Raw genomic sequence first — 24,759 nt, 5'->3', positions numbered from 1 at the left:
TCTTGGGGCCCAAGCTTCACGTGGCTCACGGTTTGTAATGAACGACATAAACCGGCTGTGAAGGAGACTAGTCACTCCGGACTGGAGTGGCAACATCGTCAATTTCGGAAAAAACAACACTCGACCATGGACTTTAATTGTCGGTTTGTCATTATATAAAACGATAAATGAAGTAAGTAACTTCCACTCTGAAAACTTAGAAACTTGTTTGATTCCACTGACTATTTGCGATCGAAATATACACAACACCAATGACAGAATTCATCAAGAAAAAAATCGAACCAAGGACTTGTTTTCACTCAAATTTGAGTCGCATCATCAACCGGAAGTGACGTGGCACGGACCGACAGAATAACGCTATGACGCAATGTAGTGGATAAAAGTAAAAATAAGTGCAAATATAGACCGCGTTTATTTTCAAAAACCGCGTGACTCTAATTGCGTTCGGTTAAAGTTTGGTAATGAAGAAGCATACGCTTTTTGATTGGAAGAACCAATCACCTCCATTTTGGACACAGCTTTCTTTGATACACGCCAGTACCTGCTGATAAAGATCTTTTGGCGCCTCTCTGAACCTGATCGTATGAGTCAGAAAATCAAGCATTAAATCGCCCTCTTCACTTTGTTTAGCATCAAAACACTGGGTAATCTTTGTTTGAAATGCGTACTCATCATCTATGTAATATGGGATTTGTAATTGACGCAGTGCATCGTGTACATGGCCCGAGTCTCGGTGATGTGAAGATGCTGCTGCGCTCTCTGGTGACTCATCCTGTGACGAAGTTTCAGATCCAAGATAGGGGAATGTTCTCCACAGCTTTCCATAACCAGTGGAGTCTGAAAAAAAAAAACAAGCAGAAGAGAGAGCCCCATATGTTATATATTATGGGCCCCAGGGGCCCATAATATATAAAATATGGTGCAACAGATTGACAAGCCTAGCTCTAAAAGTACAAGATCACTGGGGCTCATATATGGCATATGTATGGGCCCTAAGTTGTAGATGTGCCATTTGCCCATTTTGGCCCCAGATTTATAAGGCCAAGGGCCAAGTAAAGGGCCAAGGATGGACCCCTGTGGCACTCCAGAAATAACAGGCAGCCAGTCAGAATAAACCCCATCAACAACGACCCTCTGCCGTCTGCCAGTTACGTAAGCCCTAAGCCAGTGCGAAAGATCTAGGTGGATACCAAATGAGCCAAGTTTATGAATAAGAAGCTCATGAGATACACTGTCAAAGGCAAAATCAAGATATATCATATCAACCTGCCCAGCATTGTCCAGGATGGAATTAACTTCATGGAAAACTTCAACTAACTGTGTAGTGGCTGAGCGTCCTTTCATGAACCCATGTTGGAGAGGGTAGATTTGGTTTTTAATAACAGGAAAAATCATATTAAAAATAGCACGCTCCATGATCTTGCCATATATACAAAGTACATTACAACAACATAGGCCTGCAAGTGTATATAATCAAGGGGTGACACTAAATTCACGGTTGTTCTATAAGCAACGCAAAGTCTATGAAAAATTCCGCTGGTTTACTAGATAGAAAATGAGGCCAGTTATCGATTCGTTATGAATAATTCATATTCGACCCATTGGATCATGTTCATTGAGATTGGCAAATAACAACGTTGTTAGTTTTGCGAACTTTGCCTGTTCAATGAGAACATAGTGCGCCCTCAATACATCTGGGCACAAACCAGGCGAAAACGATCCAGTTTATGAAATGGCGGACAGGTATTTCCCATCAGGCACCAGTGATATGTTTTTTCAAAGGAAGACTATACTTATTTGATATGAAATGACATTTTGCAATAGCAATGTCAAAATTAGGACTTGCTGTCAATAATATGAAGGAAATACGCGACAGAGGCAAGGTATGAAATACAACGGTAGTCTTTGAAGTTACAATAACCTTTGATATCCCACCTGACCTTCCATCATGGCGCCTTATTCGTCTTATGTGTTTCTATTTATGCTATCAAGTAAAATAATACCAATCTGCACTAATCAGACAGAATGTTACTTGACTCCCAGCATGAATGAGTGACTACGACTATGTGCAAGCCGTGCACCAATACTCCAAACATTTATGGTAAATCTGACTAATATGGTCACATCCCGGGGGTCACATGTTGACATATCATGTGTTCAGGAAATCACGTGGCAACATTTTAAGATTTCAGGCTTGTTTACTAGTTAATTGCCATTTGTACTCTTTATTATTTATCTTTGTTAATGAACATATCTTTTAAATGCTGATAAATCGTGGTTGGCTGCCCATGATATCTGTTAAATTCAATGTTTTATGAATATAATTCTACTACGCAGAGGGAGTCACGCAGCAGAATTTCACACCACCTGACTTAGCTAGATTTCGAAGCTCTGCTTTTTCAAATTCACGTAAATATCAAAGTTTCTACACTTATTTTTCAAAGTTTATACACTAATTGTTTTGTTATAACCAACTGGTACACGAAATATACTAGCTTATTACCTGTACAGAAAGGTAATTATCAGACTTCACTCAGCAATTTGACATGCCAGACATATCCAGCCTATCTCCGCATGATGCAGTCATGTCTACAGTAGAATTCACCTCGACCTTTGCAGGACTTAAACCCCATTAAAAGCTATTAAACCAAGATAACACTCATTGAAAACAGCTCAACTGATTAAATCATATCTTCTCTGGTTCAATACACACAACATATGTTTCTGTTTTACATGTACAATAGAGCAATGGGCTGGGATTATATTTTGGTGAACGATTATAAAGCGAGCGCTAGAGAACAATTCTGTGTGGTCTTTGTATACGAAATGAGACAATACGTGCTTATTGTTAACCAGCGTTCTTGAAAATGAGAAGCATGGTGGTTTGCAGACTTAACACGGTTTGGAAATAATTTCTTCATATTTTTTGGTGTTATCTGTCGTTTACATATCCTTCCTAAAACACCAAAGTACGCATATTTCCAAACTTCTCAATTAGCTAAAAATTTAGGACATGTTACAAAACTATATTTTCTAGAATTTTAGAAGAGTACTTTTAATATTGGCCGGTTACTTTTCACACAGCGACGTTAACTAGGCAATGTACTATTACCTATAACATACACTAAAACACCAAAGTACGCATATTTCCAAACATCTAAATTAGCTAAAAATTTAGGACATGTTACAAAACTATATTTTCTAGAACTTTAGAAGAGTACTTTTAATATTGGCCGGTTATTTTTCACACAGCGACGTTAACTAGGCAAATCCACATACTTTTAACGTAGGCTATTTGTAGAGTTGACACTCTCAACTTTCTGGGATCACTTATAGACAATGCAGGGGGCAGTTCACAGGAAATCAGAAGACGCCTAGCCATGGCAAGATCATCGGCAATTGCGTTGACAGATATATGGAAAGACAGAGGTATTTCTAAAGCTACCAAGATTCATATTATGGATGCTCTGGTTTTTCCGATTGCCTTGTATGGCTGTGAAACGTGGGCGGTTGGAATGACAGACAAGAAAAAGATCATGGCGTTTGAAATGTGGTGCTGGCGGAAGATGCTGAGAATATCGTGGAAAGAACATAAGACCAACGAATTTGTAAGAAACCAAATCGGAGACCATGCTTCCATGTGCCAAAAAATAGATCGTTTAAACTGGCGTATTTTGGCCACATTTCTAGAAGAGATGGTGACAGCATTGAGAAGATAATTATGCAAGGTCACATGGAAGGCAGTCGTAGAAGAGGTAGACAGAAGCTTAGATGGACTGATGGAATGAAACAATTAACAGGCCTTTCTCTCGTCGCAGCCCACCGTCTGGCTCAAGACAGAAGCGGCAGTAACTGTCGCCCTCTATAACTCGCCCTCTATAACGCTATTTACATATCAATGCGCCTCATGCTAATTGCCGCTTCCAGGCCTATTCCGTGATATAATGTAGCATGTTCACACATTATCATGTTGTGGATGGTGAATCAAGCTGGTCCCTACACATTCCCAAATGAATGCAGTGACCAGCCGGTGTTCACTCATGATGGACGTACTGATCATTATGTATGATGCAAACTCATAGGTGTTGTGCGTTTGGCAATTGGGGAGGGGATGGGTTTAAAATGACCCCATAGGATTATACGGGGGTCAAAATTTCAAATTGCTCAAATACCCCTTTCAAATATATCAAATTAATTACGTAAATAAATAAATAAATAAATAAATAAATAAATAAATAAATAAATAAATAAATAAATAAATAAATAAATAAATAAATAAATAAATAAATAAATAAATAAATAAATAAATAAATAAATAAATAAATAAATAAATAAATAAATAAATAAGCCCTTTTCTACCTGAAGAGAGAAAATGACGACTCGGATAGCGACGACGCACACCGACACCGCCTGGCTAATAATTATTTGGTGGAGCAGAGACACTAACATGAATACACGGGATCGATACACGTGAATAATATTGCTATGCACGATTTTGATATCAGACGAAAATCTTCCGATACTGGGTTAGAAATTGATGAATATCTCCCGCAAATGAATTTTTCTCAAGAAACCAGATGTGGTCTCATACACTTGAAAATACGTGTTGAACAGATATGATAGTCGCTAGAATGCGCTTTGAAAATTGGCCGTGCGCTTTGAACTCAAAATTTGACCATTTTATATTGCGTTGGTCCTGTATATGGACTACAGCGTGCAGCGTGTAGTACAGCTGCACTCACTGTAGGCAGTATAAAAGTCGATGACCATTGACCTCAATGGGGTATACAAGCTTATTCACGCACAACCAAGATCAATTACCCGGCTATTGTGAGTAGCCTTAGTTATGTCCCTCGACTAATTATTAGTTTTAAAGAGCTTTAAAGGTTTGAACCAAATGGCTAATCGTGGCTGTGGATTCACCCTACCATGGCGATTCCTGCCATGAAGATATAGGGTCGATGACACTGTGCGACGATGATCCCGACGATGGTAATCACGGACTGAAGACTAAGCGTTGCCCACCCCCACACGACCCTGCACGTCTTAGATCGCCTTGATAAGAGTTCGAAGCCCTGTCGTCAACAGAGGGCAGTAAACTCGAGGTAATGAATATCCCATATCGCGCTAATGAGCTGGGCAATAACCGTAGAAAAAGCTCGTTTCTGGCGAAAATTGACAAGTAACTTGCACAAATTTCTAGATACAGTTACTATAAGGTCGTGCGATGTATTCAAACCATTTGTTATTCCATTTCTTTTTTAGGGAGCAATAATTATTTATCATGAATATTATTGTCATGTTGATGACATCATAGTTACTCGCATTTTGTTCATTTTTACGCTCAAAAGTCACACAAACATGATGCAGTCATGTCTACAGTAGAATTCATCTCGACCTTTGCAGGACTTAACCCCATTAAAAGCTATTAAACCAAGATAACACTCATTGAAACAGCTCAACTGATTAAATCGGATCTTCTCTGGTTGTGCATAAGTGACTGTTTTCATGTGCGATATCGCAATAAAGCTGGTATTCATAGCTTCAGTTGGGTAACCGATTATAAAGGAAACGAAAGGAAACAATGTTATGTGTGGCTTTGTTCACGAAATCAGACAATATCGTGCTTTTTGTAAACCAGCATTCTTGAAAATGAGCAACATAATGATTTTTGACTTAACACGGTTTAGAAATAATTTCTTCATATTTTTGGTGTTATCTGTCGTTTACATGTCCTTCCTAAAACACAAAAGTACGACCCTCTCCAAACACCTAAATTAGCTAAAAATTTAGGACATGTTACAAAACTTTATTTTCTAGAACCTATTTAGAATAATTTAAATGTAGCTTTTACCGGTTTTTTGTGGCATCCTTCAGAAGTGAGCGGTCCGATACCAATATTTTCGGTCAAATCTCCATTCAAATAACACGGGGAGTTGGCTAGCTATGCCTTGCCCTCACTCATATTTTACAAAAGTACGACCATTTCTGAACATCTAACCTAGCTGTAATTTTAGGTCATGTTAGAGAAATATATTTGCTAGAAGTTTTGGAGAATAAATAAAATATTGGCTGGTTATTTTTCACACAGTGATGTTAACTAGGCAAGTGTCCATTCTCCCAACATACATCATTTGTAGGGTCACGCGTCAATGGTGAGAGCACTGTGTATTGTGTATAGGAAAACGGACAGTAACTGCAGTATGAATCAATCACATATATTTTTCTTTATTTCACCACGGTCCTTGCCAAGATTCTAGCATCAGACCATGTGCTTTCTCAAGATACAGCCTTCATAAGTGTTAGGTCACTTCTGTACAATTCTTATAATTTGTTTCATGCATACGATGCACGTTTTTGTTGTGTTTTTTCAGATTTTAACGATAAAACATTATTCCCTATCGAAAAACAATATCGCAAAAGATACAACAGTTTGTAACATTCTCCATGAACTTAACCATCTATGTTTGGATTGTGATGTAATTAACTTGTGTAATGAGATTTTCTCTTTCTCAATCTGACTTGTAAAATATTATTTTTCATCACAATTTCTCATCAAATTCACACATTTCTGGGTCAAAAGTCGGGTAAAACACTTTGTGGTTTTGAAATTTGGTTTAGAAATAACGCTAATAAAATCATTTGGGTTAATCAAGCAGTTGCTTTTTATGATTTTCAAGGCAATATGCATAAATGATGAATCTGCATGTACATAATTTTTCACTTCAGCATCACGGCTGTTTACGTGATCATTTATTAGTTTTTCAAACAAAACATCATGTACAACCCAATTTTAGGCTTAAACAGCTAAAAGCGATATCATGCTAATGTATACAGATGCTTTTGAGTCATTTTCACCTTTAAATGTCCCTTTTTTACAAAATTATTCACTTTTACAGCATTTTTAAAGCTTTTCGGATAAATAATGTATCTATTTATGACAATTGGTGGCGCTATTTAGTAACTGAAAATTACTCTTTCAAGCTTTTAATACTAACAATTTCTTTTATTTTTTGATGAAATATGTGTATAAAATTTTTTCGCTGCTTGTTTCACCTATTCCATCTGTTTTAAAGGCAGTATTGATCACCTACCCCTTGCAAATTAAGAAATATGATTTAGGTTAAATAGCGCCATCTATAGTTTACATTTAGGTAATAATGAAGCCAATTCTATATACATCAAACAACCGTGGCATGTTCAGTAAGCTCGTCTTTTGACCAACATTCATTATTGATCACGGGTTATATTGTATGCGATTGACATCAAAGAACCACATGTGTATGAGCTTGTGAATTGAATTACACAATGGTTATTCAGGTTATTGATGGACGGAAGCGAACATGATACATATTACGTAGGATTCCATGAATGGGCGGGGATTTGAACCCTAGCGACCAGAACTATGAACACTTTGAAGTGTTAGCACAGCACCTTGCAGGGTCGTGCTCAAATCGCGGAGCTTAAAACGTTTGAAGATGACATGCTAGGTATGATCGCAAACATCACTGAATTCCGAAAGGTAAGTGACCCACTCCAGACTACCCTAAGTGAGGACATCAAACGGATCAAGTCTTCTAACTCTATGTATATCCCTGCCGACAAAACGCGGAACTTCTACAAGATGGACCGCGACCAACACGATAAGTTACTCAGAGAGAATATCACCAAGACCTACAAAAGCACCAACACATCGACAGTGGTAAGTATAAACGCGGAAGCCCAAAAGATCGCGGAAAATATCGGAATCGCGGAAAGAATGGACACCATAGCTAAGAAGCAAGCGTTCATCACGTTGAAAGACCACAAGGAGAACTTCGCGAACAAATTACCGTGGGTTAAGAAGAACGGCAAGAGCTTATTTGACGTCACTATGGGCAGGGCTTGCATTTAATGTCAACGATGCATATAAGAAATGTTGCATACATCGGCGTTGCATGCATGGACCAGGGCTGCCAGTGGAACAAAAGCACTCAAAGAATGTTGTTCCGGATACAGTAGAAAATATATGCAATTCCACATCAAAACCCATGAGAAATAGTGTTTTTCATGTTTGAGACAGATGAACACATGAAAGAACATTTGAGCAAGTCCCATTTGAGGGACTTTGCAGTATACCAGGCACAAAACCAACAGAGGATACTGATAAAGCACCTCCTTCACCATCACGTATTCACGGTGAACACAGTAGCCTACCACTCTGAGATGCCAGTTATGTAGAGACATTTTCGAGCATCATGTGAAATTAATCAAGGAGAGTGCAAAAGTTCTTACTTCGCAAACAAGAAATCAGAATTGTGCATTGTGGACATCACAAAGAAAGCTGCGAATAACCGGTAGTTCTGCAGCAAGTGTACCAAAGCCTAAGGCAGAAACTGACACTTCGGTATGGATTCAGAACCATCTAGATCCTCGATTTCGTGGAACTTTTGCAACACAGCATGGTCTTGCGAGTGAAGTTTTCGAGGAATCATCCGAAAGGAAGGTTTGGTTGTGCCACCTGAGGACAGTTGGCTAGGAGCCAGTCTTGATGGAATCGTTGATGAAGACACCATCTTGGAAAATAAGTGCCCTACGAAACAGAAACTTGAGAGATACGGTGGTACAGTATAGAGGCCTTGCATGTGACGTATCATCCCGTAAATATGGCGGACTACTCAAATGTATTCAACAAAAGCATGATTGTAATCTACCGTGACAGTTCGTCTCACCATGGACTTGTCAAGAGTGGTATACGATGTTCGTTGTGAAAATGGTGTGAACTTCCTAAAACAAACAACAGCTGCAAGTGGTTATTTTATTCAAGTCCAATAAATTAGCCATGTACTGTTCTAAAAGGACTAAGTGCAAATTCCGTGTGTGGTTATCAAATGATTATGTCATTGCAGATGTTGATTTTGATGAAGTTTGGTGTGAGGCGAGAGTACAACATCTCAGGAACTTTTATTGCAAACATAATGTTGCCAAAATTGACCAACTCAATTATGTCAAAAGAACTGAAAATAGTCAAGCCATCCATAGTGTGAACTTGTGAAGGACAGCAGTGAATACGAACTTTGAATAAAATAATACAATATCATTTCAGATATTCATATTTATTATATATTAATATATATTATTACATATTAATTGATTTATTTATTCTTGGCACTAAATACAATTAGCATATGTTAAAGTATTTCCAGTTGAACTGTAATGTGCAATACTACAGTATTTGAGATTTTCAGATATTCATATATTGCATATTTATTATCATATTGTAATAATTGATTGATTTATTCTTGGCACTTAATACAATTAGCATCTGTAATGTAAAAGTATATATTTCAAGTTGAACTGTATATGTAATGTGCAATACTACAGTATTTGAGATTTTTTTCATCATGGGCAAAATAATTCACAAACATAACCGGAACATAACATAAATCGCATTTTGTACACAGATCATACGCAAGTGCACACTATTATCAAAGTCTTTCATCATCCTTAACTTGTGCAATTATACACATTCAACATGGCATTTTTCAGGGGTCTTTTCGGGGAGCATGTCCGTCATTAGAACTTGAACGCGATATCCAAACAAGTGAGGCGCGTTAGCGCCTCGGAGTGAGATTGCTTGTGGTACCCTGGTATAACAGACCTCATAATTGCTGGCGTATTTATGGGTAGTGGCAGAGGATCTTTACTAGAGCTAGTCCGTCATATGAAAATCTTTCGTGCATCTGCCTAATTACTTGTAATACACACTTATTATACACGGCAATTCAGCTGTTCATTTCCCACCGGCTGTTCTTTCTATGGTGAGTATGTGTGTTTACGGCAAAAAACGTATGTTACACGCTCGGTATATGAAGCTTAAAAGCCTATTTGAAAACAAAAACCTTACTTCAAAAATGTTTATTAAAAATTCTAAATCGTGGCTAAAATGTCGGGTTTTCAATGGGAAAGTAGCCAAATTGATTCTTATTGATTCGTATGATTCAGAGGGGCTCGTCCGTTTAACGTACACAGCCTGTCGCTTGTTTATTTTTTCCACGGACGGAACATGAATATTCATCATGTTCATGCTTTCAGGTTTCCGAAGATATAAAACTTGTTATGGTTGGTTGAGAGGAAATGCCCGCGTTTTTTTCATCCAAAATAATAATACATATTACCAAAACTCATTTTTTCGATATGCGGGGAAATTCCAAACAATTAAAATCGATCAGCCATATCGAGTGAACAATGGGGGCACAATGGGTTTTCCCATGCTTGCCAAATACAAGATCGTGCGTAAAAAATGTTGCTCTTCATGCTACCACTTTTCTGCCCATATTGTGGTAAACGTTATCATATGTAAGTGCCCCTCCCTGGGAGTAAAAATTGTATTAATAATAATCACCAGGACACATTTATCTGAGAAAAATCTGTGCCGGTTGAAAAATCCGTGCAAAAATATTACATATTTCAACCAATCACGGACTTTTGTCTCTTAGTGAATGTAGCCCTTTATCAACCAAAAACACGTTAACAACATGAAGAAATCAGCCAGTTTAAAAATCCCCACCTCGTTTCACTCTTTGAAACATGGTCCCATATTGTAAAAGGTACTGATTTAAACTTTATCAAAACATCATATTATCAACTAAAACATTTCCAGAAGTTTTATGTGCAGATGCGATATTACTTTGTAAATATAAGCTTTGTGAAACGACCAGAAAGGTTATTATCTTGTTCTTGCATAGTAAGTCTATATCCTATTATGTTTTGTTTTATAATATTAATTTCATAATTAATGATTGAATTAAACGAATAACAAGTTGGCATGTAATGGCAGTGATGCTATTGTTAAAACGTTATATAAAACGCTATATTTTGTTGAAAGTAAAATAAAAACACTGATTTGTTCTTGGTGTTCAAAATGGGACCAAGTTTCAAAAATTGGTGTCACTTTTTGAATAAATGAGTTTCTAAAATATTAAATTCGGGACAGTAAATAACATTTAGCATGGTTTTAGATATATTTTGTACCCAGCGAAAAATATCTTTGAACAATAGTACTCAAGAGTTTTAGTGTTTCGTGCAAATATAGTGGCCGCCGAGCATCATTCTGTTCAGTCTTCTTTATCAGTCGTTTATTTTCAAAACTTGCTGGCCACAGCTACCGCGTGATTCTAATTGCGTTCTGTTAAATTTTGGTAATGAAGAAGCATACCATTTTTGATTGGAAGAACCAATCACCTCCATTTTGGACACAGCTTTCTTTGATACACGCCAATACTTGCTGATAAAGAAGATCTTTTGACGCCTCTCTGAATCTGATCGCATGAGTCAGAAAATCAAGCATTAAATCGCCCTCTTCACTTTGTTTAGCATCAAAACACTGGGTAATCTTTGTTTGAAATGCGTACTCATCTATGTGATATGGGATTTGTAATTGACGCAGTGCATCGCGTACGTGGGCCGAGTCCCGGTGATGTGAAGATGCTGCTGCGCTCTCTGGTGACTCATCCTGTGACGAAATTTCAGATCCAAGAGAGGGAAATGTTCTCCACAGCTTTCCATAACCAGTGTAGTCTGAAAAGAAGAAAAGTGAAGAGGAAGATAAGAAATATAAGAAACAGAAGAAAATACAAAGAAACGTATTACTATAGTAAATTGCTGTAAACATGTGACGAGAGCATCCTCACGTCTGTTTGAAGACACTAGGTCTATTCATATAAACGCACTGACCTCTGCGGCCCAAGCTCAGACGTACCGTGTTTAAAACGTTCGCCTAATGGAGCCCCTGGGCTCCTTTGCCTTGGGGTAAATTTCATGTACAAAATAATAGAGAGCTCCCTCCTCTAAAAATCCCATCAAGAATTAAAGGTACGTGCCCTTATTTGCTGATGAGATTTTTATGGGACGGCTTTTTTAGGTTGTGTCTAAAATTCCAGTCATGTCAAGGAGCCCATAGCGCCATTAGGCGAACGTTTACGGTATATACCACAGATTAATAAATAAACAGATAGGAATTTTCTATGCCTGTGCCCTCTAAGCGTACTCGAGTTCAGCTGACGCCGGTACAGCGTTCAGACCTGGCGACATCGCGCGAAGTTTCTTTTGTGCACGCTCGCGATATTTTTGAGTTTGCTCACGCGGTACCTGACTTTGCGTCGATCCCCATGGGCAACATGCCAAGTTTCCACGGTAGTATATACATACTGCTTCCATGCGTGTATAGTCGTCCATGAAATACACCGGTTAGTCAATGTATCAAGTCTAGCACAGATTGAATTTAGCCAAAACACACTTGTGCTCTTTCACTGCTGATAAGGCATCGGCAACACTGAGCGAGATGGGTTCAAATTAGGTTTTCTTGCGGGGTCAATTAGATGTGTCCTTCGGCGATGTTGACAAGGTGCGATTCCCAACGCGTACAACACGTATGGCAGTGAAATTATAAACACGTACGGGCACCAACTGGCACCTTCCCAGCAAACAAAAAACGTTTTCGACATCATTCGCAAAAGGTTATAAAAGGTTGTCAGAAAACGTTTAAATGTCGGGTTATGTAAAGGGTATATTAAGGGTATAAAACGTTTTCATAACATTAAAAAACACTTTTTGATAAACTACTGCCAGCAAACACAAAATGATTTACAGAAAACGTTTAAATGTCGGGTTATATAAAGGGTATAAAACGTTTTAATAACATTCCAAAACATTTTTGAAAACTTGATACAAAACATTCTAAACAAAATGTTATTTTTGGGTTAGAAAAATATTTTGCGAAAAACGTTTGCCCAAAATATTTGCAATAACGTTTTAAAAACGTTTTCATGACCTTTATATAACCCGACATTTAAATGTTATTAAAACATTTTGAAAAAGACATTTTAAGAACATTTCTGTGTTTGCTGGGTGCAAATATTTTAACATAATGTTATTTAAGTGTTGACAAAATATTTGGCAAAAAATGTTTGCAAAAATAGTTTATAATACCATTTTGAAAACATTTAAAAAATATTGCTGTAGTGTGTTTTCATAAAAAACGTTTTAAAACGTTTTCATGACCTTTATATAACCCGACATTTTAATGTTATTAAAACGTTTTGACCTAAACCAAAAGCCAAAATATAACTTATTTAAAACGTTTTTAAAACGTTTTTGTGTTTGCTGGGTTGTAGATGTAGATACCGTAGCTTTCCTTTCTGCGCCTACTTCTTTTACCAGCAACCCCGGCTGGGCGACCCGGAGCCTTTCCTGCTTTCTTCGCACCTTCAAGTATGAGGTATATACTCTTGGTCCACGTTGAAATTGACATTTTATGGCGTAACGACGGTTCAATGAACACGTCTAATTTTCAACACAAAAAAGTCTCATTTTGAAAGTATAGTCATGATATATGTGACCGTACAGCACGAATGAGCCGTAAATGTCCACAATTGTATTCTGAGTTACAGTGTAAAATGGGCATGAAGGTCATATTCATAGGTATTTCAATTTGGTGCTACGTGCACCTCATTTAATGAGATACACGTAGCACCAAATTGAAATACCTATGAATATGACCTTCATGCCCATTTTACACTGTAACTCAGAATACAATTGAAGACATTTACGGCACATTCGTGCTGTACAGTCACATATATAGATACATCGGTCCTTAATCTACCAAAATATTAGTTTTTTTGGCAATAATAATATTTGGGAAGCATTGAAATGCAATCAATTTTAAGCAGCATGTTAATCTTGGTCAAAATCAAAAGCATGCTGTATTCATGATGCAGTCATGTCTACAGTAGAATTCACCACGACCTTTGCAGGACTTAAACCCCGTTAAAAGCTATTAAACCAAGATAACACTCATTGAAAACAGCTCAACTGATTAAATCATATCTTCTCTGGTTAAATCCACACAACATATGTTTCTGCTTTACATGTACAATGGAGCAATGAGCTGGTATTATAGATTCAGTTGGGTGAACGATTATAAAGCGAACGCTAGAGAACAATTCTGTGTGGGCTTTTGTTTACGAAATGAGACAATACTCTGCTTATTGTTAACCAGCGTTCTTGAAAATGAGAAGCATGGTGGTTTGCAGACTTAACACGGTTTGGAAATAATTTCTTCATATTTTTTGGTGTTATCTGTCGTTTACATATCCTTCCTAAAACACCTAAGTACGAATATTTCCAAACACCTAAATTAGCTAAAAATTTAGGACATGTTACAAAACTATATTTTCTAGAATTTCAGAAGAGTATTTTTTAATATTGGCCGGTTATTTTTCACACAGCGACGTTAACTAGGCAATGTACTATTACCTATAACATACACTAAAACACCAAAGTACGAATATTTCCAAACATCTAAATTAGCTAAAAATTTAGGACATGTTATTTTACAAAACTATATTTTCTAGAATTTTAGAAGAGTACTTTTAATATTGGCCAGTTATTTTTCACACAGCGACGTTAACTAGGCAATTACCCATACTTCTAGCATACGCTATTTGTAGAGGTTACGCGTCAATGGTAAGAGCACTGTGTATTGTGTATAGGAAAACGGACAGTAACTGCAGTATGTGAAGTAGACATAGGACCCGGTGACCATTAAATTTCAAGCGCGTCGCCCTCTAGTGACCAGATCAGTTAGTATTTGTTCCAGCCGTGTTCTCCTTCGTGACGAATGAGTACAATCCAGACTAGCAATATTGAACGCCATTTTGAACGCCGTTTAAAACGCATGGTCCACCGTCCACGTAGCACGTATGTAACATCGCAATCTCTCTAAGTTTAGCCAACGGAAAAACACTTCATTGATAACCCATCTAATGCCTATTGATGTATGTTGCTCCGTCAACTCGTAAAGAAAACATACTTTCAAACAATATCCAAATCTAGAGTTAAATAGTCATATGAAGCCGTGGTTAACGATCTTATGTTATAAACTGAACTAGCGGATCCACAACTTATAAGTTCCCTAATGCTTTTTGAAAGAAATCGAAAATTATTTCACGAAATGTAAAATTGTAAAAGGTTATGAGTAACCTTATTTGTTTTACAAATCTGGACCAATTTGAAATGTCACACATCGTTGCGTTTGGTTCATTAAAAAGGAGGCAGTTTTAAAAGTTGCACCTAAGTCCAAGTAAAGTAAAAGTCCACAAGGGAAATTATGAGTGCTCATACATACAAAACACATAATTACTACAAATTATCATATCATATCAAAAACACAGTGTAAAAGATGAAGCCCTGTCAATTGCATGTTACTAAGAACGGCGTCCCGTGTGTAGTTAGAGTTATGAAGTCTAATAGCTTGTGGAACGAAGGAGGAAAGATACCGGCTTGTCAAGGCAACGGACAAGCGCATTCGACCAGATCTGGGAATCAGCTGACATGAGAAACGATCGTGGAGTGGATGACCAGAGTCATCCATCACATCAGTCAGCTTCTTACTCAACAGATCAGCATAAACAGCTAGGAGTCAAATTTCAAACAACAAAGTATGTCAGGCCTGTTCATGTGTTTGTGATGGAAATAAAACTTAACCTCTAAGATGTTCAGTAGGGAATGTGTCCTCCAACAATGCTGTTTATGAAAGTCCGGATCTGGTTTCAGCCAGATTTATAATTGACATCTCCTGACGAACACGAACAGACATGACACGTCGACGAGGTGCTTCTCCTGTCATCTGAAATTTTGTTTTCAATTTTCGAATCGTATTAGGCGCAACTCCCATAAGACGAGCAATTTTTTCACTGGTATATTTTCATCCAGCAAACCTATTGCTCGACCGCGAAGGAAATCGGGCAAACGCGGCATTATTAAAATGTGACTTTTCACATGTGATGAACTACTGGCGATGTATGGTCTTTTCTCACTGCAGCACGTATCCCGCCCAATTCAGTAATTTATCATTAAAAAGAAAAGAGTTAAACACCTGTTTTGCTTTTGAAAATGAAGAAAACCAAAGATTAAGTTTTCTTTAACAAACACATGTATATTCCTGGCTTACTGTATTGTTTAAGAGTTGACTCCTGTGGACTCAGATGCAACTTTTAGCACTGTTAAAAATGGCCTCTTTTTTACATAATAACCCATTGTGACTGAACACAATGACGTGTGACGCTATAATTAGGTCCATATGTGTAAAACAAATAAGGCTACCCACACCTTTTTACACGTTTGCATTTCGTCAAACATTTTTTTCGATTTATTTAAAAAAAGTACTAGGGGGAACTTATAAGTTGTGGACCCTATAGCACAATTTGGCACTTTAACCGCGGGGTTGGCAATATGAGTACCCCCGGGGGGCACTCAACTTTGGAAGTGACGGTATGTGGCTGTCAATAGGCCCCCTCTTTTGAAGTCGGCTATACCCGATGACCCCCTTTTTTTAAAAGTCATACCCGATGACCCCCCTTTTTTTTAGTTGCGGCTACCCAATGACCCCCCTTTTTTTGGTTGCGGCTACCCAATGACCCCCTTTTTTCTAGAAGAGCATCATCAAAATGCAACAAAATAATGCCGAAACTTTCAAATTTTGCTCCCATTTTTTCAAAATTTTCTACCTGATGACCCTTTTTTGAAATCTTATACTCAATGACCCCCTTTGTTCAAAATATGATACCCAATTTTTATTCGCGATACCGGTAGGCACATACCCGTCACTTCCAAAGTTGAGTGCCCCCCCCCCCCCGGATTGTACCCTATAATGATTTGTATACCTTTTGTTCTCGACCGATCACGATCCCAGTTGTTAAAATAACTGGCACTTGTAAGTCATTTGGCAAAAGTAACTATCTCAGGAATTTTTTTTTAATGTACCTATTCTGTAAAATATATCGTCTTATTGCCCACCAATCCAATACATTAAATTATCATTACGTCGATTTTTCAATCCATGTGCAGCCAAAACAGTTGTTTTGACTAAATTCAACCTACTATACACGAACGGAAACGAAAGCAGTATGTGCGGAAGCAATATGTTGCAGAGGTCGAAGGTTTTATATGAATAGACCGTAAGCGCTCAGAACGCTAGTGAATCGATGGCTATTGTTATACGAGGCTCACTCAGTCATTTAATGAGGCAATACAAACGATCGAATGGTGTTGAAATGAGCAAATTTTTGAGTTACACCTTTTCACTGTAAAATTAATTTTTTCGCCAAATGAAAAGCAATAATTTTCATTTTTTCAGTAAATGTCAGGAAAAAACTATTAATGTTTGGTACTGTATATTTTTTTCAAACCCTGGTGTTAAAAACTTTATAGGTATGAAATTTAGGCTTCTAGTGTAAGATTTTCGATTTTCACAGGCTTCAACTTGCCCCATGAGCTTTTTGGGTGTCAAAGTTTTTGCTTTTCAGAGTAACATAATTCGCTAATGAAAGATATTTCCCAACTCTCTAAAGCACATCATATTGGGCAATATATCACAATATTGTCAGAATTTTGGTTTTAATCACACTATTTTTTTAATTCCGACTACCAGTTTTGTCAAAATCAACTCTCGAATGTACCCATGGATGGATGATTTTGCAAGCCACAAAACAAAATCGATTATTTCTGCTGGTTATATTACAAATAAAGAAATACTGAGTTGGATAGTTTGGGAGTCGCAAGTGAAAAAAGGCAAAGTCAAAACGGATATTCTCAAAAACTATACTATATAGACCCACATGAGGTGGGGAAAAATCTTTCTCCAGCGAACTATATTAGCTTGAAACGCTAAAAAGTTATAATTTGAAGTTTTCATATACAAAACCAAAATTTTTGACACTGACCTGACAGTTTCGTCCCCTGGGCTGGTGGTAGCACAGCTCCATCCCTTGGGGCGTGGTCTTGAGGAGAGGGTCATACATGTGACTTAAATGGTAGGCCCCCTCGTCCCTGTTCAGGTCAGTGTCAAAACTGCCAGGTCAGTGTCAAAAATTTTGGTTTTGTATATGAAAACTCCAAATTATAATTATCTACAAACCTGATGAATCTCTTCACAAGCTAAAAAGTTAATTCCAAAAAAAGCTCACGGGCGAAGTTGAGGCCTATAAAAATCAACAATCTTGCACTATAAAAAGACACAATATGTTTTGGTCATCTCTCACCTGCGGCAATTGTTACTAACAGAATTCCACCCGGCGCCAGCATGTCATGAAGACTTCGTAGCGCTTGATTCAAATCTTTCACATAGTACATGGAACTTATTGCACTTATGAAGTGATACTTTTGGCTGTTTTCTTGCTGGTTTGCCACAAAGTCTTCTAATTTGTACATTTGCCAGTCATATGTAATACCCATCGCATTCTCTTCTACTTTGGCCTGGTACTTTTCTAGTAAATCTGCACAGGGCTCCACGACGCAGGAATGAATATGTGGAAACTTAATAAGCAGCTTATCCAGAAATAGGAGTTCTATTTCACCTGTAAAAACATTGAGATACAGATTTACTTAAAAGGATATCGACATGCCACAGCTACAATGCTATGTATTTCACCTATTTGAATTGATTTGAATTGAATTTCACTTCGATGAAATCGGCACATCCTGGTATCCTCTTTTTTTGACATTTTTCAGTAGATATCCACGAATAAAGCTTATTACCAAAATTTCAGTTGATTCCGATTTGGCAAGTTATGCATGAATGTGATTGTGTATTACACCGTGCCATATATACAATGTGTTGTAATTTCGTTCTGGTGTACCAGAACGTAATTCAAATTTCAATTTTTGCTAAAAGAATTAATCTGCAAGAATTTCTTGTACATAAACATTATGTAGCCCGAGGTTTCCCGTGGTATAAATATAATTTTGTTTTTGGAGAAAAGTGAGGTGGTGTGGGGTGTGTGTGTGTCGGGGTGGGGTGGGGTGGGGGGGGTGATGATGTGCTGGGACACAGTACTGTAGACATAATGGACCTGGCAGCCTTAATACATTCTGATGTGTAATCGATCAGCAAGAGCATTTAATTTATTTAAATGAAGCGCATAAGGAACAAACCAAAAGATCGATGACGTCCTATAAACGTAACTAGTTTCGTTTCTCGGCTGAACCCCTCCCTCCCTGCCAGAAACGTAATCCTGAAATGTTGACAATTTTGGGTAAGCCCAGCTAACACACTACGTATTCACAACATTAGGTTGTCATTTACGTTGTAAATACGTAAATCTGTGAACCCGTATTCGTGTTTTGACTACGTTATTTTCGACGTTGATTTTTGGGTGTTGATATAACGTCATTAGGACGTTGTAATGACGTTGTTTCGATGTGAAGTTGGGAACGTATTATTCAAACGTCCCTATTAAGTCCGTTAGAACATTGTAATACCGTATAATTATAGGTTCACGTGAGGAGATAAGGTTTTATTCCAGACGTTGATGCAATGTTTGACCATACCGGACAACAACGTTTGAATAATACGTTGTAAATACGTAAATCTGTGAACTCGTATTCGTGTTGTGACTACGTTATTTTCGACGTTGATTTTTGGACGTTAATATAACGTCATTGTGACGTTGTAATGACGTTGTTTCGATGTTGATGCAATGTGTTTGACCAGACCTGGTGACAACGTTTGAATAATACGTTCAGAAAACGTTACACAAATACGTATCTGAAACGACATGGAATAGTTTGGATGTTGACACCATGGAATGTAAATTCTTCCATTCCAAAGAGATGGTTGTCCAGCCAAAATGTCTCTATCGTGTCGTCTGACGATCGCCTTTAGGCGTGAAACTCAGAGTAAAAACTTCTATTCCTGAAGTTCTAAACTTATGAAAACTCTCCCTTTTTGGGATTGAGCATCATTGTTGCCGGATGTTAATATAGTGTCATAATCAAGTTGTCTCGACGTATAAAGCACGTGGTTAAAACGTGGTTTAAAAGTCATGAACTGACCCAGATACAACGTCATCTACGGACGTCGTTAGTACGCAAATTTATGACGTTGTTTCGACGTATAAAGCACGTAATTGCAACGCCGTGTAAATGCCATGGTCTGACCCCGATACAACGTAATCTACGGACGTCGAAATTACGTTAATTTGTGAACTCGTATTCGTGTTGTGATAACGTTATTATCGGACGCAGATGTAACGTCGTAGTGACGTTGTTTCGACGTTCACAACTTGACAACAACGTCCGTGAATAACATTGTCACTACACGAATACGAGTTCACAGATTTGCGTACTTACAACGTCCATATGTTACGTTTATTCCACTTGACATAACTATTAGACGACGTTTTAACAACGTAAAATTGTTAACTGGAAGCCTATTAAAAGGTATATAGGCCTATGCCTTATACTAAACGAGGTATATTAAACTGGACATCGCATATAGGATTGCCCTACTATCGCTGTGGATAGAGAAATAAAGCCGGCATATCAAGTACATATACTGCATGATTTCTTAGAAAGTTTTCAAACTTGATAACATAATTACAAACATCACGAAACACACCATATAATACTTATTGTACTACAATAATGAAGTTCTTGATTCGCCATTTAGGAGGTGTGCAATAAGTATGAGCCCGGGGGTAAAATTCACCAAATGGTGTGCCAAAATCCCCCTCGGCATACCAAAAATTGCTTGCCTCCCCTCTCGGTCTGCCAAAAAGTCTTTGCCCACCCCTTTGCACGTGCCAATTTTGTGTAAAGTTTAAATGGCCTAGATGTATGCCTACTATATGATGCCAGAGTTGCGAGCAGGAAATTTTGCATATTTGAACGTTGCTGTATTTTGTCGAAGCCTTTTTAGAGCGTGTTATTTAAAAGGTGTCCCGTAAATGTGTGCCAAAAATGCCCCTCTCAGCTGCGCCTGTCAAAAAGTGCTTGCCCCCCCCTCCCCGGCCTGCAAATATATATCCCCCCCATTTTACCCTCCCCAGGGCTCTTAATTTTTGCACAGCCCGTTAGATACTCTTTCCAAACAATTCGGGACCTTTTATTGAAAATATACCATTCCGTTACCAAGTGTTATAAAAATCCAAGATAGCCGCCGTTGCAACGGTATTTGAGAAACGTAATAAATTGTATATTTGAATTCCTAAACATAATCCTGTCACATAAGTTATATTACTTTGTCAAAAGAAATAATACTAGTAGTTAAAAAAAACACTGTTCTTGACAGAGAATCCCGGAAGTTCCATACCATTACTTATCTTATTTTACAAGCCAAAACTTCAATAGATAATATAAACAATAGTGCAGAAAGTGGACAGCCTTGATGTACATCTTTCTAACGGACAAAATATGATACGATACCACTTTGCACAATGCAACTTTCGTTTCATTTCATTTCTTTTCCTTTCTTCATACCTCTTTCCATCTTTCAATTCCTTGTCTTTCATTGAAAATCTAGAATTTCTTTAACCTTCCTTCTTTCACTTCCTCATGTCTTTTCTTTCTCACTTTCGGTTTTCTTTATTCTGTATTCTTTGCTTCGTTCTTCGAACTATATTATTTTGATCTTACTTACTTGCTTGTTTCTTGTTCCTGCTATTACTTTTCTTTCTCTCTTTATCTGTCTTGGTTTTGTACCTTTATTTGCTGTGTTTTCCCGGCTCTTCCCTCCGGAACTTGTTTTCGTTGCTTCTGTACTTTGCTACCCTTTTTATTTTTCCTTTACTTCAAAATTCTTGGGGTTTTTTTCTGATGAAAGTGGTGAAGAATATTTTGAGAAAGAAATGAGGAATAGGGAATAACGGGAAAAGCCACGTGTTCCTGGTTTGCTTAGATCTTTGGTCTTGTATGGCATAATCTTCCACCGTGCTTTTTGGCTATGGGAAAGGAAAGAAGGAAGGAATAAAGAGAGAAGATGAACTTGTTTGCTCCCCTCTGGATTCGGACCCCAGACACCCCGTGTGCCAACCACTCAACCGGCGACCGATAGCCACGGGTCTTTCGCTGGCCCGGCAATATTTATTAGTAGATATTTTTGAAAACTGTTTTGCAATGTTTGTCTTTAATAAGAAAGAACCATTTTGATGAGGAAAAGCTTACAAATATAGCCTATGACACATTCTTCAGACCGATGTTTTTTAACAAACGTACTCGAATATTTTTACCCCCTCCCCCCTTAACGAAACTCGTTTATAGGACGTCATCGATCGTTTGGTTTGTTCCCTAAAGTCAGGTAGGTGATAAAGAAGTGTACAGCATCGACAGCTAAAGCCTCCTTTATACGTAGACTTGTGACCCGCACAAACACACCTTTGGGATACGTGAGAACAATGGTACTACTTACTCAAGTGGTGCGCTTACACATGACTTTATTGTGGTCACTTATTGATTTTCGCCTGCTGTGTAAGGGATCCTCTCCAAATTGTCCCTTTGAAATCCAAGGCGCCCTTTGAATCTCCTTCCTATTAATTTGTAAGCGCTCTGTAGCAAACTCATAGTTCATTGAATTTACAACCGTATGACAGGCGAAATTAGTAACTTTTTGCACAAGATTTGCAATTTAAAGAGACTTCTTCATTTAATGACATGAAATTTGAAAAATATTGTAAGGAACACTTGAGGTTTTGACTTTTAAAACTTACATTTTGGTCAAAAAATGTGCTTGGATAGGTAATTTTCAACAGATATTTCACATTCATATCATAGGGGGAAGTGTTAGCTTTCGTTTGATATTAAAAAAGTCTGATTGGATGAAGAGAACACTTGAGGTTTTGACCAAAACCAATCAAAGAGGTCCATTTTCACATTGCTATGCACTCAACCGTGTAGTGTAATCAAAGACTGTGTGGAGACAATTCACCGTTGCTTGAGAGCTGTGTGCTCAGGTGTATCGAGGTGGAAACTGTGCGCATGATGGTTTGTAAGAGAATCGTTTTTGTATAGAAACCTTTCCATATGTATGACCAGCCTCTTTGAAATTTTACAACGCTCCCTATATTTACCCGTTAAATTTTAAAACCGCCCCGTTAAGACTCCCCGTTAATGTTATCCCCTTTGAATTGTTTACCTAAAAGGTTAACAATTGTCCCCCAGCATGACGTTGATTGCTGATGTGGGAATTAAGTTCCTCCGTTGCATTTTAATGGTCTCCCCTTTGCCTCCCCTTTAAAGTAGTCAAACTCCCCTTTAAGCACCCGTTAAAGGTAGACGAGGTATTGTTGGTCGAAGCAACCTAAAAGTCGATTTTCATTATCTAGATCAATATATTATTGAAATATAACACCTTGATGTTTTGTAAAAGTTCATTCTACAAATCGTATACTTTGCAAACTTGCTTAATTTATTTGTGTTAATGAGTTATGTACGTTTTACAAACGTGTTGTTGTTTCAGCCCTCTTTACAACGTAACTCAAGAACCGCAGCACCTATAAAAGTATATCTGTGATATTTTAATTCTTCTACACACTCGCTATGAATTGAGCAATGCAGTTTTTGCCAAAGCTCACTACCATTCGTAAGATGCTGTGAACTACCAAATCACAACAGTTTAAAATAATTAATAACCTTAACCTGATATCTAGAGTGATTGGTCCTAAGGCCGTATAAAATTAATGTTTTGGTTCTCGTCCAGAGGATTTTCATGAATTGATGAGGGACGGAGGTGTTTTTGTTTTTGTTTTTGTTTTTTTTCAATGTAAAATTAGCATTGTCAGTAGTTTTCGGTCTTCTCCAACAGTGCTCGAGGAAACGATGAGGCCCTTTTTTTTTTTTTAATGTGAGTTTCTGAGGGATAAACCCCCTAGAGTACCACAAAAAGACTTGGAAGTGATGCTTGTTCTCTAATAAACTTATTTATATGTATGAAGATTTCATAAACCATTCCAAAGTCTAAAAAAATTGAAAAATCTATTTAAAAAAATCAAAAAAAATCTGACAAATCCCAGAAATTGAGGAGGGAGGGGACGAGAACCAAAATATTAATTTTACACGGCCTAAAGGTTAGCAATTATGAATTAATGAGGTCACTGTTACATTTGACCTAAAAATTTAACAAATATCACAAGAATTTGATTATGGGTTGAATCACACTGTAATCCATATGGTTAAATGGCAAATGAATAAAAATTTATATTTTTGATATTTAACAAAGCCCTTTTACCTCATGCAATAAAAACATTTTGACAGTTAGCAGGCATGTCTGGTCTTACATACAAACACCCCCCCCCCCCATCACCACCCCACAACACCACTACGACCCATCCATACCTCTACTGAAAATTAAAAGCACAGGCTCTACCCACCTCAATACCAACATCATAATCGTATCCTGGGTTTTGCCATGAGGGTTTTTTTTGCCATGTAGTAAAACAAGATTTATGAAAAACTAATAATTAAATATCTTTAACTTACCACTCCCACTCCCTACACCTAGAACACGAAGCAGTTTGTCATCGGTTCCTTCACCTATATCTGCCACCAGTTTCTCCACCACATGCTCACAGAAAGACTCATTGGTCCATTTTTGTATAGCTTCTAAATTGTCAGCTACGCTCATGCAATACTTGAACGCTTTTGCATAGTGCGATTGGTCCGTAAAAAGTGGCCTGAGTATTGCATATTTATTCGATTCAGCCATGCTAATGGAGCCTAAAAATGGAGCTCTGATCAGAATATATTAGAAAACTATGAGAAAAACAGGCACCTTGTTATTGTCGCGAAATCTAATTTTAAATCTAGTATAAAACTAGTATAGTTTCAGAACAGCATCATACAAAAACAATTATGACCATAAAGCGTATATGGGCAGGGCTGTGTAATGCGGAAATGAAGAACTCCCGCGAACATCATGATGAATAAACAAGAACTGTCCTTTAAAAA

At 37.6% G+C, this 24,759-nt stretch overlaps 1 protein-coding gene and 1 pseudogene across 2 annotated transcripts; one reads left to right on the top strand and one right to left on the bottom strand.

Moving 5' to 3' along the window:
• Positions 1-400: 400 nt before the first annotated feature.
• On the bottom strand, positions 401-24,699 carry LOC140166188 (histamine N-methyltransferase A-like). Of its 2 annotated transcripts, none has more exons than XM_072189588.1 (3): positions 24,292-24,699; positions 18,081-18,395; positions 401-837 (listed from the first exon to the last, which is right to left on the bottom strand). In XM_072189588.1, the coding sequence occupies exons 1-3, from the start codon at positions 24,515-24,517 to the stop codon at positions 449-451; spliced, it is 930 nt and encodes a 309-aa protein (XP_072045689.1). In that variant the 5' UTR covers positions 24,518-24,699; the 3' UTR covers positions 401-448. The 2 variants fall into 2 exon arrangements, with proteins under 2 accessions (XP_072045689.1, XP_072045688.1); XM_072189587.1 differs by lacking the exon at positions 401-837 and adding an exon at positions 10,985-11,559.
• On the top strand, positions 3,381-8,802 carry LOC140165520 (uncharacterized; annotated as a pseudogene).
• Positions 24,700-24,759: the final 60 nt, after the last annotated feature.

This window comes from Amphiura filiformis, chromosome 12 (assembly GCF_039555335.1).
Source record: "Amphiura filiformis chromosome 12, Afil_fr2py, whole genome shotgun sequence".
NCBI lineage: Eukaryota > Metazoa > Echinodermata > Ophiuroidea > Amphilepidida > Amphiuridae > Amphiura > Amphiura filiformis.
Note: the sequence above shows the minus strand (reverse complement) of the source record. Positions and strands in the feature narration are given on the sequence as shown.